At 40.0% G+C, this 15826-nt stretch overlaps 1 protein-coding gene across 4 annotated transcripts in view; it reads left to right on the top strand.

Annotated features, from left to right (window-relative positions):
- The first annotated feature begins 224 nt into the window (after positions 1 to 224).
- Positions 225 to 15826, top strand: part of mut (methylmalonyl CoA mutase) — a 32923-nt gene continuing 17321 nt past the window's right edge. The window contains exons 1-9 of one of the 4 annotated variants that reach the window (XM_037538035.1): positions 285 to 518; positions 722 to 802; positions 2955 to 3402; positions 4389 to 4756; positions 5246 to 5403; positions 6191 to 6362; positions 6628 to 6876; positions 7547 to 7658; positions 11968 to 12083. In XM_037538035.1, coding sequence (XP_037393932.1) covers positions 2991 to 3402; positions 4389 to 4756; positions 5246 to 5403; positions 6191 to 6362; positions 6628 to 6876; positions 7547 to 7658; positions 11968 to 12083 — 1587 coding nt within the window. In that variant the 5' untranslated portion in view covers positions 285 to 518; positions 722 to 802; positions 2955 to 2990. The other 3 variants (XM_017683806.2, XM_017683811.2, XM_037538036.1) reach the window with 3 other exon arrangements.

The following is a 15826-nucleotide window of genomic DNA, read 5'->3' as shown; positions in this document are numbered from 1 at the left end:
ATAAACCTGTAAAGTAACTCCAAACGGAAGATACGGCGCCGCCTGCTGGAGCTGAACAGGGCGTACTTTTACAAGCGGAACGTTTAATATATCAGCACAAAAAATACCCGTGCTGTTAGAAGTTGCCCAAAAGGGGCCGGACGGCTTGCTGGGATTGGCCGAACCCGCTTAATTCTGCTGCCTCTGATTGGGCCACTGCGATATGTTGTCGTATCTGATTGGCTTGAGAGACTGTCACTCTCGGTCTACTCGGACCATAAGAGAAGCAGACAAGGTCAGAAGCTGTTGTGTTTATCGTGTCTTTATCAGTCTCGCATAAGTTCTGTAGTCAGATGAATCGTTTGTAAGGCACAGAAATGAACAGCTGCTTATCGACCTAATCAAGCGGAGCTTCAGCGCTTGGTGAAATGCAGCAGGTTGCGCTAGCGCCGCTGTCTCACTCTGAAACGTTTGTGTTCGCCTCCAAAATCTGTTGGTGTCTGCACTGTTGACATTTGTGTGATTTTGGCTGTGCACCGGTAGGAAATTGAGTTAAAGTCTAAAGCCACTTCTCTTCTGGTTTATTCGTATTTACTTGCTGACTATTTGTGTTTGCATCTTACACAACATTTGACTGAACGGCACTAACTTTTAAGTCCAAAGGTTTATGAACATCTGCTCATCCAGCGTTTCATCTGAACTCAAGAGTGTTTTTCAGGAGTGTGTCCTCTTTTACCTGCAGGAACAGCCTCTGCTCTTCTGGGAAGGCTTTACACTAGATGTTGGAGCATTGCTGTGAGGATTTGATTATATTCAGGCATATGTAAGCAATCTGGGGATCTTGATCACCAAACTGTATATTTTTTCTGGGGTATCTTGTGATTCCAACTATAGGTTATTAAATGGTATTTTAATAGAATCAGAGATGTAATCATTACAGAAGTTACAGTGTGTGGATGTTCTTTTGTGCCTAGAGCTTATCTGTGATGGTCAAGGTTGTTGGGTTTGGGAGCCATCAGAATCAGGCTCTACTCCATCACATAGACACACACACCCACACACTTACATATATATATACATACACACACACACAAAGCCATACACATACCTACGTGAAAACCTACCAACGCATAGATTAGATGGGCAACTATCACTCCAACTGACATTTCAACGCTTATTGATAATGAGGGTCTGTCTGGTGGGGTTATTAGTTAGCTTAGATGTTTCTGTGCCTGGAAGCTATCTCTACGATGTTCAAGGCTGTTTCTGTCGAGGGAATGGGGAGATGTCACGTACCATTGTAGGCTCTGTTATGTCTGCACATCCAACACACACATGCATCCAATAAGTCTGCACATTATACACACACACACACCTTTCACCTCCATTGATTACACTTCATCTTTAGCTTTAGGTATTATAAAAATCAGGTATTACAGTGTTCTTGGGTGTATTACAATGTAAGTGTGCAGTTGGGTCATTCATCTCTGACAATGAGTGAAGCCCTGACGATGAGTGCTTGTCTCTCTGGCTAATGCTGATTGGGTGAAGGTCACTTCAGATACGCAGGGTTGTTCTAAATTCTTTTGGTAAAACCTTAGCGGTTAGTTCGGGCAGGGGCACAAAGTTGAGACTTGGACAGATAAGCGGGAACTCGTTGTCTTGGGAGATGGGAGAAAGAGTGAACCTGAGTCCACACTCAGGTTTACTGGGGTGATGGGTGCCCTAAAGGCTCTTTTTTTTTTTTTTTCTTAAAATTTTCATATTTAGCATGATTTTTCTGTCTTGATTTCTGTTTTTCATATTTGCTTCATTATAAAAACTGTTTTGTCCAGCAGTTTCGTCCAATAAACTGGCAAAACTCCTTTTGGTTGGGGTTTCTTTTACACCACAACGGGCAATTTTTCCATTTTCACAATCTTACACATAGGAGGACAAAGTCAGTGAGGTCAGGAGGTGCTGATGTTGCATGAGTAGTTCTGGATCATACACTTCACTCCAAATCATCCCAGAGGTCTTGGATGGAGCTCCATCACTCCAGATTATGCAGTTCAACCTCTCCACAGAACAGCGGTCTGGGCCTGTATACCTTTCTAGCTGACACTTGCCACTGGGTGGCCTTAGGCTTATGTGCAGCTCTGCCACACTGTAATATTTTATTGCCTTTGTTTTTATGTGGAGATTATACAGCAGGCTTGGATCATCCTATTAAACAGACTTTGTCAGCATTGGGTGCACTGTAGAGTAGGCAAAATTCAATAATACAGAGGGTGTCTGGATACTTTAGGACATACTGTGTTTATGCACTTTGGTCTGATTTTGACCAATGTTATGGAGTGTAAGTATTCATTTGTAGTTACTACTTTTTCCCCATGTTTCCCATGGATATGCTCTAAAACAAGCAAAAGCTTGAGGAGTTAGCAGCTTGGATTATGTGCTTTTTGTTTACTAAGATAATTATCTGTGTGTTGAACCTTCTTGCGGTTGAAGAAGAAGCAACAGTATCTATTAGAACTGAGCAGTTAAAATTATGTTTTTTTTGGATAGCTTATTTATAGATAGAGCTAAATTTATGATGACATTTAAATCTCAGTATATGATATTGATTGAAAAATTCAGAATTAAATATTTACCCAAATTAATCTGCACTAGTATGTACTCTCCAGTCTTTCCAACGTGTGTGATTTTGGTGGATAACTTATGCTAATGTGTATATATTTATATATTGTTTTTTTTTTTTTTTTTTTTTTTGATTATTCATGTATAGCCCTTCAATTTCCAGAGCTCTTGCGGAGCTTCCTCTTCAGTGTTTATTGCCCTTATTGTGTTTGACTTAATGTCACAGGTTTTCATGCTACAATTTTGGTCATGTTTACTAGAAATTAAAAAACCCAGGTATTTTTAAAGCTTGTAATTTGAAGAAGTTCATATATAAGCCAAAATCTAAAGCTCTTTCTGATGCTCTTTATCCTCAGACATCTCATGAGTGACTAAACCAGTGAGCTCGCAGCATGTTGACTGCAGGAAAGGTGTGCTCGTCTCTGGCAGCTAGACGGCTGCTGGGTGCGTCTGGCTCTGTTTGTCCTGCACTGGATCAGCAGCGCCGCTCCCGACTCTTCCACACAGCCACCCCTCACAGGGATGAGGTGCAACTGCACGAGGCCTGGGCCAGCCTGGCCAAGAAGCAGCTTAAAGGGAAGAATCCAGAGGACTTGATCTGGCGCACTCCAGAGGGCATCTCCATCAAGCCTGTATATACGCAGACAGACACGGCTAAAGTTGCTGATGAACTGCCCGGTGTCTTTCCCTACACTAGAGGGCCCTACCCCACCATGTATACCTTCAGACCCTGGACCATCAGACAGTATGCTGGCTTCAGCACAGTGGAGGAGAGCAACAAGTTTTACAGAGACAATATTAAAGGTATGAGATAAAATGAGATTACAGTCAGAGCAACAACACTAGTAGTTTTTCAGAATGTTGTGTATTACATGTAATGCAGAACACTACATGCTAATCCCCACAGGAAAATATGAGTGTGTACTTACACACTGAGTTGTATCTATCATTGGCCATAGAATTTGTTAGCCATACCTATGTAAACTTTGTAGGTTTACAATGACTAACTATAGGTTTACAGTTACTGACTGAAGCCCATATTTTACTCTGCACAGTTTATCAGCTAATCTGTACTCTGTTCAATGGAAAGGGATGATCAGATTACATTATTTTTTCAAAAGTCTCAGTCACTTTAAGAGTAGTCCACCAGCCACAGTTACTCAGACTAGGTCTAGAGGATGACTAAAAGAAATTGTGCACGGACAAAGATGAGCTGTAGCCTCTAACTGTACAGCTACAAGTTGTGCTAACTAGAGCTGTTAAAATAAAATTCACCATGTAATTCAACAAGAACAAAATGCATTTTAAAAGTCGTCCATTTGATTTGAACATTTAAAGCTACTTCTGATATGTTTTAGGCCTTTTATAGATTCCAGACAAATTGCTGAGCATGCCATTGCATAAATAAAACAGAAAAAGCTGTGATTTGTTTTGGCTTTAACAGCTAACAATAATATGCAGGAATATGTTTGAAATTTCTGCTTCAGATGACAGAAAGCCAGTGTTGCAAATCCGGACAGACTGCAGTATAACAGTGGCTAGCTAATAATAAATATTTGTAAGATAGGAAAGTAAACTGCTACACAACTACTGCAGCAACTTGTGCCAAACGGTTCAATTAAAAAAAGGAAGCATGAAGTAGACTAGGCAAGCCTGTGCTTCCACCTCAGCCACTCACAATTAAAGTTGGGGATTTTGTTGAAGAGATTATCAGAAAGAGTTTAATCATTAGATGCAAAGTCTCTGGAGAACTTTAAAGCACTCACTCATTGCCTTTGTCTCTCTAACAGCTGGCCAGCAGGGCCTGTCTGTGGCCTTTGACCTTCCCACACACAGAGGGTACGACTCCGACAATCCCAGGGTGCATGGCGATGTGGGCATGGCAGGTGTGGCCATCGACACAGTGGAGGACATGAAGATGCTGTTTGATGGCATTCCCCTGGAGAGGATGTCCGTGTCCATGACTATGAACGGGGCAGTGATTCCCATCCTCGCCATGTTCATAGTGACCGGTGAGGAGCAGGGTCTGGACAAGGCCATGCTGACCGGAACCATCCAGAACGACATCCTGAAAGAGTTTATGGTCCGAAACACATACATCTTCCCTCCGGAGCCTTCCATGCATGCCATCGCTGACATATTTGCATACACGTCCAAGGTATGGACTAAAACTTGTATTTGTATTAACTATGATTTGCTATCTCTATTTTGGAAATGCTGTGAACACCATGATGTATATTTGTGAAAATAATGTGTATGTGCCTAAGAGCATTTGCAGTTGAACCAAAAGCATTATCTGAATCTGAAGACATGCACAAAATTGGAATCATTGGGCCCCTTTCACCAACTGATCTTAAGAAAACGTTTCTTCTTAAAACCAATACATGTAGTCTTCACAAAGGTTCACCAGTGTTTTCGTATTTGGGATTTGTCCTTGAGAAAGAACAGATTCCACACAGACAGAAGAGCACAAAGGTGCAAACAATTCTGTGGCTTAAGAACACGTCATGAATCAGATTTTTTTTTTCGTAGGACTTTTCTCAAGAACACATTTGAGAAAAAAGTAAGAAGATATTGTTGAATGAAGACCATTGTTACTTTATTAGATGACCTTTTCTTAGCTGACCATGCAGATGTTTTCTCACAGCACATGCCCAAGTTTAACTCCATCTCAATCAGTGGCTACCATTTACAAGAGGCTGGGGCCGATGCCATCTTGGAACTGGCCTACACTATTGCCAATGGACTGGAATATTGCAGAACTGGCATAAAGGCTGGCCTCACCATTGATGAGTTTGCACCCAGGTTGGCTTTGATAAAAGTATTTTTGTCTAAACTAACTGTGCAAATTTGTAGATCCTGGCTAATGCAATGCTTCTTCTGAAATCAGATGTTTAATAAGAAGTTTGCCCCCCCTTTGCTGAAGTAACATTGCAGCACTAGATGTTGGAACATTGTTGGGAAGATTTAAAGGCATTTGGTCATAAGAGCATTAATAAAGTCAGGTACTGATGTTGCGTGATTAGAACTGTATCACAAACATCATTCCAGCTCATCCCAAAGGTATTGGAGCTCCATCACTCCAGACAATGCAGTTCCACTATGCTGGGGGTCTTTTACCCCTGTGTCTGACAGTTGGCTTTGGACTGTGGTGTAGATGAACTGCATCCTCTAGAATGATAGAACACCAGCTGAGTTTTGTGATAAGGTGGCGCAGCGTTTGTAATCTAGACCTTGCAGTGCATCATAAGTACCTGACCTAGTAATGCACTAGTGAGCATTAGAGGGTAAAAACTTTTGCACTTACAGTAGTGCACTGCTTCACAGTCCCCATGAAATGAGATTAGTTAATAATAAAAATATGTATGTATATGTATATAAATAATATATGTGCCATAACATTTCTTTACTTAGAAATTCAGTGAAATATGTATTTTGAGCAGACTATATGAATAGGTGGAGTACGATCTAAGATGCTTGAATTTGAATGAAACTAATAGATGATATTGCTTGGATGTTAATGAATGTTTTTTTTTTTTGTTTTGTTTTTTATATAAATGTGTGAATTTAATTTGTTGTGCTTGGCCTCTAGGTTATCTTTCTTCTGGGGCATTGGGATGAACTTCTATATGGAGATAGCCAAGATGAGAGCAGCAAGGCGTCTTTGGGCCACCCTGATTAAGGAGAAGTTCCAGCCTAAGAACTCTAAATCCCTGCTCTTAAGGACTCACTGTCAGACGTCAGGATGGTCCCTGACTGAGCAGGTCTGTTACAAGCTGGTTACTCACTGCAGGGTGCCTTTCGCCATTGTTTCTTTGTAAACTCAGTGCAATGTGTCTGAGGCTTAGTATCAGAATTTACTGCAGACCTTGTCATTTTTAGCCCACATTTATTTCTAATTGAGTAATAGAGAACAGTGTGTAGTGTCCTGACAAAACCCCATATGTAACCCAAAGACAATGGCACATCAGTGTATTTCATGTGCTTATAGCTTCATTTCATACTTGCATTTCATTTGATTAACCACAGGACCCTTACAACAATGTGATCCGGACAGTGATTGAGGCCATGGCAGCAGTCTTTGGAGGCACACAGTCCCTGCACACGAACTCATTCGATGAGGCATTGGGTCTGCCCACAGTGAAGAGTGCCCGCATCGCTCGTAACACCCAGATCATCATACAGGAGGAGTCCGGCATCCCTAAAGTAGCCGACCCATGGGGCGGCTCCTACATGATGGAGGCACTCACTAATGACGTGTACAGTGCAGCCCTCAAGGTCAGAAAAGAAGAGAAGGCTTCAGTGTTCAATAAAAAATAAATGCACTGTTACATGATTTATACTATATGCAGGAATATGTGGTGCAAATCTTAACACACTATCTATATATAGGTACAGCTAGGGCCTCAGTCTACAGACAGTTGATTTAAAGTCATGACCATACCTCATTTCTGCTACTCCATAGCTCATTTTAAATCTGAGATTCTTCTTCTCTTTGATCATATGAAATCCATATATGGAAGTTAGAGCACCCCTGATCAAATGACATGCTGATTTTCTGAGTGAAAATAAGTTAACACATCCTCTAAAAAGAGCAAACTTGGATGTGGCTTTTTCTACTGTACCCATGGGCAAGGTATGTACTGGTACACGTGAAATTAGTAGATTAGTTAATAGTGCTTGAATGTCAATAAATGTATTGTTTTTTCCCCATATAAATGTTAGTTTTCCCTTCTGTGTCCAGTAAAAAAAAATGAATGCACTTTTATGTAATGCATGCTATATGCAGGAATGTGTGGCACAAAAAAAAAAAGACATGAGCAGAGGCCACAAAGGGCCACAGTCTAGGGACACTTAATTAAAATCAACACCATGTGATTTAATGTCTGCTACTTTATACTGTTTTATAGCAAGTTTCACATGTGAGATTCTTTTTCTCTTTGATCAGTTCATCACTGAGATTGAGGAGATGGGAGGGATGGCGCGAGCAGTGGCTGAGGGAATCCCCAAACTGCGCATAGAGGAATGTGCTGCACGTAGACAAGCTCGCATTGATTCAGGTTTGTACATGTTCACACATAATGGTGGGTGAATCAAAGGTTGTAGCTAAATAGTCAGAGATGAGGTGCAAAATTGCAAAATATGAAATTGTTTTAGGAATATTTAACCCATTATTGCTGAAGTCCTGTATCAAATTCCATCTGTTGGGTATAATGACATTCTGCTAGATGAAGTATTAATTTGAAAAACTGTCTAAGGAACTAAATACTAAAATTCATGCAGTTATAAAAATTAAATAAAGAGAGAATAAAGTGTAAATGAGTTAAATGGAGGCAAGCAATGATGTCCAACTGGCAGACAAGGATTTCAGTAATAACAAGCTCTTTCATGCTGTGAAACAGTGTGGTCCTGGAGGAAGAATTTTTTTTTCTGAGCTTGTCATCAAAATATTCCTCCAATGCCATACTGTTTCACTGCATGAAAAGCCTGGTGTTAATCCTGAAATCCTTGTCTGTCAGTTGGACACCACTGGTTGCTGTCGCAGGCTCCAATTAACCAGTTTAACCAGTTTGGACTATATTCTGCCCACACAAAATGAGGTCAGCAAGTGGCAAACAGGCTAACAGTCTGGTTCAATAGTACAGAGACATGGCTTCAAATTCAGAAAACACCAACTAAAGCTTATATAATTAAGAATATGTTTCTTGTTTGCCTGTTATAAGCTTCCTATGCTGATGCATAAGCTAGCATTGATTTCAAATGTGATTATCCAATGCAACTAACTGTTGCAACAAATCAAGTACTAACAGTAGATCAGCTGGTAGCTACTTAAAAGAAGATAACTGTGACTATATTTTATAAGTGCTACAATAAATAATTCAGTTGAATACAGAGTATTTTATTGAAACGATTGAAGCATTGTAGCAGTTGTAGCTAGTCTCACAAACCTAAAAGGCCCTTTTTGAATGACATGGAAAGTAACCAGCCACATAGTATGATGTGTACTACAGAATGCTTTAAATAAAACACTTAAATAACTTTCAAAGAGTCTGTGACTGTGACAAAGAGACAAAATATAGTACAGCAGCTCTTTGCCACAGTTCATGTGACAAAATTTGGCTCCCATATTTTGTCTTCCACAGTGGTTCTCTTTCACTGGCAAGATGAAAGGAGCATTGGTTGTCATGAATTTACAATAAAAAGATGAACTGATTCAGATCTGCAGCCAGTCACTCTGTCTTTCCCGACTCACAAACAAGTGTAAAGAGAACAGGGAGTACAAATGTTTGCAGAGAAGCGCAGTATAAAACCATTTTCCTGGAAAAAGTAACCAGCCTAGAGGCGAATACCTTTTCCCTACTGTCTCCTTGTTACAACTTAAATCAGTCAGCTCCAGGGCCTTTTGACATGCAGTCCAGAGGGCAGTTTTGCAGCTGTAAATGATTGTGAGGCCATTCACAGATGAGCAGGCACATGTCACGTAAGTGCCATTGCCCTCGCCTGCTCAGAGAACATGAATCATTCAGTGGAGCAGAACACAAGCCATCTATGTTGGATACCTGCTCCTATAGCTGCTGCCCAGATACATCCTTTAGCAGCACTGATATAGTATGGTGAACTATATAGGTCATGCTTCTGTTGTCTGTTAATGCCAAAATGTAAACTCTTACTTGAACCGCTGCCAAGTGATTGCTATTTACTAACTTATCATCTTGAACACGTGTAATTTTAAATATACAAATTATGTCTGTGCTCTTATCAATATCAGATGCGTTTTGAACAGAAATCTTCAAATCCAGACATTGATTCCAGTTTCAAGTCTTAGATTTTGTGATCCCTGGTAAGTGTGACACAAAGTGGACAGTCAGTTAACATCAACAATTCAGATTCGTACTGGATTACAAAATCCAGGACAGGAAACCAAATTAAATTAAAGGCCTGGATTTGAAGACCCATTTTAAAATGAAACAGTGGGTCCAAAGAAATTGGCTAGAAAGAAAACCGCCACCCTGGTCAGTAACTGGAATGTTGCCGATTTAAAAAAAAAAAATCACTATTTTGACCTGTGTGAAAATGCAAAAAAGATGATCCTCAACTGAAAAACAGTTTTCTCCAAATGAAGTGTAACTTTGTATTTATTTGCTGAATTTAACATATTGGAAAAAAATAAAACTAAAAAATATAAAATGTGCTATAATGTTTGCACCACATTTTATGTTTTATTTTTTGTACATTATGCTAAATCTTCAGTAAAATGTGTTCTCTTTAGAAGATTCTCACAGATACACCCTAATCTTATGAAAAGCCTTCCCAAAGGAGTGAAGGCTGTTATATATTACATGTACATCTAGTTGTGCATTGCTGTACAGTGTGTTACTGAGCAGCTTCTGTACAGTTGCACATTGCTGTAGAGGAGAGTCTTGTGGGGAGGGGATTATTGGGGGATTTGAGAGACTAGCACATCACTGGTCAGATGTTTGTGTCAGTGGAGTATGGAATGTTTTGCGGGGTGTAGGGAAGGACTATGAGTATGTATAAATGGCCTGAGGATGGAAACTGTTCAGTATCCTTATAGTCATTAATTTTACGTTCCTGTCTCTTCTGCCAGACAGAAGAAATGTAAAGTGGTTCTGAGGACCCTAGTGTGATGCATATGTCCTGTTGTGGTGAAAGGGTCATTCTTGAGATTGTCTGAGTTCTCCTTATTCCCTGCTGCCGACACTTGTGATCCTGATATGAGCAGTTTTCAAACCAGACAGTGATGAAACTGGTGAGAATACTTTCAAGGATGCGCCTGTAGAGGTCAGAATTTTGGCTGACATACACATTTTCTTGAGTTTTGGCAGGAAAACAAGGTATGTTTTGTTATGTTGTGAAACCATTTGACATCCACACTGATGTGGGTATCAATATATTGAGAGTATCACTTTATCCGCACGTTTTGTTTATGAGTAGTGTTGTGTGCTGTTCTGTGCTTTTTAGATAGGTTTGTTTAGAAGCAACAACTATTGATTTACTTTTTAGTGATGTTTTGTGTAAAGAACAAGAGAAATTGTATTTACCAGCAATGCACCCATCAAACATTGAAAGCTGAGTTGTTGATGGTGCATGCATTTGATGAATCTGCAGTTAAAGAAACTTCAGTGTATCAGACATGAGAAAAGTATTTAATTAGTCTTTTCTGGATTTTGGTGGTGTTTTGAATGCATTTTGTCATAACTTGCTTTGTCATAATATAATAAGTGAAATTTAATTGTGAGTCATGTAAATAATATATATTTCAGTTTTTATCATGCTGTTTTCTTGTCCTACTTTGTTGTCAAATATACATTTTATGTGTTTGACACATGAATGGAATGTCTCATCTGGTTCAAACAACACAGAAAAGTGTGTCTTTTGCATTATTTTAATCAGACCTTTTTAAAAACTGTAACAAATCCTCTCTATCTGTTAGGTTTAACCTTGGCTGTGGAGAAATTTGTACCATTTGTATGTATGTAATTTCAGTTGAATTGTTTACAAACGGTAGGTGCTGCAAACAGAGTTTGAGTTTTGCTTTGTAGCAGAGAAGTGCAGATTGCTATGCATTAAAATAAATAGTATTCAGATACTTGTAAAATTGTACTGTGACATGTCTCTGCAACAAATGGAATTATAACCTTTGTTTTCAGTAGTTTGTGAACAATACAGCTTAGTGTTAGCTGCAGATGTTACAGTTTACCCCATAGACAGGGCTATAAAGGGTAGTTGGCATTTTGTGATATTTGTTGGGATCTGGTTCCATTGACTTATATTAAGATAGAGTATGTTTTTTCCTTCTCCTGTAAAGTAAAATTTTTGGAGATACAACGTTTTGTTATGACAGCAGCAATATGCAACTGTTATGTTATAATTAATATTGATTAACAAAACATTAGAAATGTGTTTAGTTGCTCTTTATTAGGCCCTGTTATTTAAAAATGATACTTTTTTGTTAGCTTTTTTTAGCATAATTTACATATATCATAGTTTTGATGTCAGTATTCTAAAATGTAGAAAATAGTGGAGATAAAGTGTGTAAGTGTGTTTGATATTGTCCTCACATTGCCCAGCCCTAGTTTTACTGTATAAAATCGTATTTTTTCCAAGCTTGGTTGATGAGTAACTTTCCCTATTATACTAGTTCACTTGCTCAGTTTCAGCAGGCAAATGTTCCGATGTCAGCACAATTTGAACTAATGACCATTTGCATTTCATATATACTTTCCTGAGTTGATCAGGGCCCTAAGCACTCTGAAAAATTGACCTGAGAAACAGGCTTATATTTCACTTGTTCTGACATGAAGTTGTTGCTAAAACCAAAACGTTGTCCGCTTCTTCCTCTTTAAGGCTCTGAGGTCATTGTTGGGGTCAATAAGTATCGGCTGGAAAACGAAGAAACCGTGGAAGTCCTGGCCATTGATAACACCATCGTCCGCAATAAGCAGATTGAGAAGCTTCACAAGGTCAGTGTCCTCTTGGGGTGGATGCATTATATACGCTTGTGAAATGACAGAGAATAACTCTCATTGTTGTCACATTTATGCTAATGCTGTGTGTGATATAAACTCGTTCACCTTGTCTCTATCCAGCCTGTGAGCTGGAATGCCCTATAGAGTTACCCAACTGTCAAATTGCATTTCCTGTTTGAGCATGGACCCCCATGAGTATCCCCATGACTGGAAAGTTTGTCAGTCAGGAGGCCACAAATTCATAATCAAAGTTTCAAGGCACATTATGGATTTTACAGTTTACAGTGATAGACTCTTTTTCTTTTTATCTGACAGCGTGACAGTGCATGACATTAGTGATTAAAAAAAAAAAAAGATCAGAATATTTTAGATATTTCTTTTAAAGGAAGGGGTATTAATAGGCAGTATATTGCTGGAAAAAACCCTCTATTCTTCTGCGAAGATGTTACACTAGATGTTGGGAAATTGCTGTGAGGATTTGATGGCATTCATCCTTCAACTCCTTGATGGTGATCCATCACTCCAGAAATCCAGTTTCCCTGTTTTGCACTGCTCTAGCTGACTTGGCATTAGGTATGGTAACATTTATGCTCATGGTTGGCTGCTCCAGAGTGTCCCATTATATTGCCAGTGCCTATTGTGTATGTGTAGTATACAGTTACCATCAGGTAAGTGATTACCAATATTTTGTAGTGTAGTGTCTAGAGAAGGTACAGTATCAGCTTTGGGCTGATATTGGCATAAAATGTTGGATCAGGTATTGGAGGGAAAAATAGAATGAGTCTCATCTAATTCTATAAAACGTCTATCTGAAGTAGGTTAATGCCTGACAAAACAACCCCATAACATTATCCCTCCTCCACCAAACTTTATAGTTGGCACAATGCAACAAGGCAGTGGGACAGAAAGAAACACCTGATTCCAGTGATGTGTCCAAATACTTTTGTCCATATAGTGTGTGTTGAAGACATTTATCAGTTTTACAAACATTATGGTGGCTTTACAAAATCAGTTTACCATTCAAGACAAATAGTAAGTTATTTTTCTTTGTTTAGTTCTTTTTTCTCTTTCTCTATTTCTTTAGCACACAGTGCACACAGTCATACTGGTTCTTCTGAATTAATGTTGAAGCTGTGTGGAGCTTTGAGGAGCATATGAATAACTATTGCATGTCATGTCAAGGAACATAGCAACTGTAAAGTGCATGCTGTTCTTCTTCCAGAGAAATATGGCCAGCATTTCCCTCTTTGTTCATGTCCTAAAGATGGGTCTGTTTCCCTTCAGTCACAGGCTAATCGGGGAAGTGAAGTATTTCCATGTTTATAAGAAGCCTACACTGGTGGAGTTTAGTCATTAAGCACTAGAGTGATTTAAAACAAACGTAGATGATAATAGCAACTAATACTGGTGCTACAAAGGGAAGTACATAACGGAGCAGTTGCTGTAAGATCCCAGAAAGCATACCTCCAAGTATATTGCCAATGGAGTTAAAGATCTTATCAAGAGCACCTTCCAGAGCAGGATTCGGAATGAGTCTATGAAGATCTGTGACGTATTTATCAATATTTTCATAGTTATCTGGGTCATAGATACAGCAGGAGGTATTGAGAATGTGACATTTTATTATGCACCTTGTCCTCATGGTAGCCGTCCTCTCTTCCAGAATATAGGGAGACAGTTCAGATGTGTCCAAACAGCTCACAGGGCAGCGTCAGGGACGTAGATAGGCTTTGATGTCAGTTCATCGACCACCATTCAGGAACCTGTATGATGTCCTGTTCCTTTGTCACAGTCTTCGGTCGGCTCTGGGTGTATCCTGGAAACAAAACACACAAACACAGTGGCAGCATCATATTCTTAGCACACAACCAGTGTCGTATGTCCTTGTATAAAAGTTTGGTTTAGTCCTTGTAATGGATACTTTCTTTCCCTACCTAACCTGGGTCCTGGCCTCTGGTGGGAGTAGGGGAGCGCTAGCTGCAAAGGGGAATTAGATCTTCACTCTGAGGGTCACCCCCATGATCTAAATATCATAGTTCTATGATATCCCTGAACTACCCATCACCATCAGGTGGTGGTACCACCTTGGTATGGCTCACATGTATCCATGTTTTCCTTGACATTTTAGAGCAGAGGGTGTAGTAAGGAGGACCTGATATGGACCTTCTCACATTGGCCTTAACGGCTGAGTGTTGTGCACCTTAACCATTAACCACATACCTGAAATGATAGGGTGACCTCCCTAGGTTCTTTCTGTGCATCCAGCACTTGGTTCTGAGCGGCGGCAACAGCCGTATGTAGGTATGTAGGGCAGTGCCTTATAGTGCCTTATAGTGGCATATCCCTCAATCCACCTTGAGAATGTACCTACCTGCAGTTCTTGAAACGGGCTACTCTGTGGTGTTACAGTTTGGTAGGGGAGGGAGACTGCAGGTCCTGGATTTGCCTTAAGACATTTTGAATTGGATGGTTCTCAGCATTCTCTCTCGTGAGCAAATAGTCCAACAGTTTAAGAACAACGTTTCTCAACGTGCAATTGCAAGGAATTTAGGGATTTTATCATCTACAGTCCATAATATCATCAAAAGGTTCAGAGAATCTGGAGAAATCTCTGCAAGTAAGCGGCAAGGCAGAAAACCAACACTGAATGCCTGTGACCTTTGATCCCTCAGGCGGCACTGCATTAAAAAACGACATCATTCTGTAACGGATATTACCACATGGGCTCAGGAACACTTCAGAAAACCATTGTCAGTGAACACAGTTTGTCGCTCCATCTACAAGTGCAAGTTAAAACTCTGCCATGCAAAGCGAAAGCCATATATCAACAACTGGGCCTGAGCTCATCTGGGATGGACTGACGCAAAGTGGAAAAGTGTGCTGTGGTCTGATTGTTTTTGGTTTTGGAAATCATGGACGTCGTGTCCTCCAGGCCAAGGAGGAAAAGGACTGTCCAGATTGTTATCAGCGCAAAGTTCAAAAGCCAGCATCTCTGATGGCATGGGGGTGTGTTAGTGCCCATGGAATGGGTAACTTGCACATCTGTGAAGGCACCATTAATGCTGAAAGGTACATACAGGTTTTGGAGCAGCATATGCTGCCATCCAAGCGTCTTTTTCAGGGATGTCCTGCTTATTTCAGCAAGACAATGCCAAGCCACATTCTGCATGTTACAACAGTGTGGCTTCGTAGTAAAAGAGTGCGGGTACTAGACTGGCCTGCCTGCAGTCCAGACCTGTCTCCCATTGAAAATGTGTGGCGCAAAATACGACAACAGAGACCCCGGACTGTTGAGCAACTGAAGTTGTACATCAAGCAAGAATGGGAAAGAATTCCACCTACAGAGCTTCAACAATTAGTGTCCTTAGTTCCCAAACGCTTATTGAGTGTTGTTAAAAGGAAAGGTGATGTAACACAGTGGTAAACATGCCCCTGTCCCAACTTCTTTGGAACGTGTTGCAGGTATCAAATTCAAAATGAGTGAATATTTGCAAAAAACAATAAAGTTTATCTGTTTGAACATTAAATATCTTGACTTTGTAGTGTATTCAATTCAACATAGATTGAAAAGGATTTGCAAATCATCGTATTCTGTTTTTATTTGTTTTACACAACGTCCCAACTTCATTGGAATTGGGGTTGTGTGTGAGATTCTCAGTTGTCTTTTTTTTTTTTTTTTCCCTTTTCTCACAGCGGCTGTTGATTAGCGCCTGGCCTGCTCTGAACCAGTTACAGCT

The sequence above is a fragment of the Pygocentrus nattereri genome, chromosome 4, assembly GCF_015220715.1.
Source record: "Pygocentrus nattereri isolate fPygNat1 chromosome 4, fPygNat1.pri, whole genome shotgun sequence".
Classification (NCBI taxonomy): Eukaryota; Metazoa; Chordata; class Actinopteri; order Characiformes; family Serrasalmidae; genus Pygocentrus; species Pygocentrus nattereri.
This window is presented reverse-complemented; position numbering and strand designations above follow the sequence as displayed.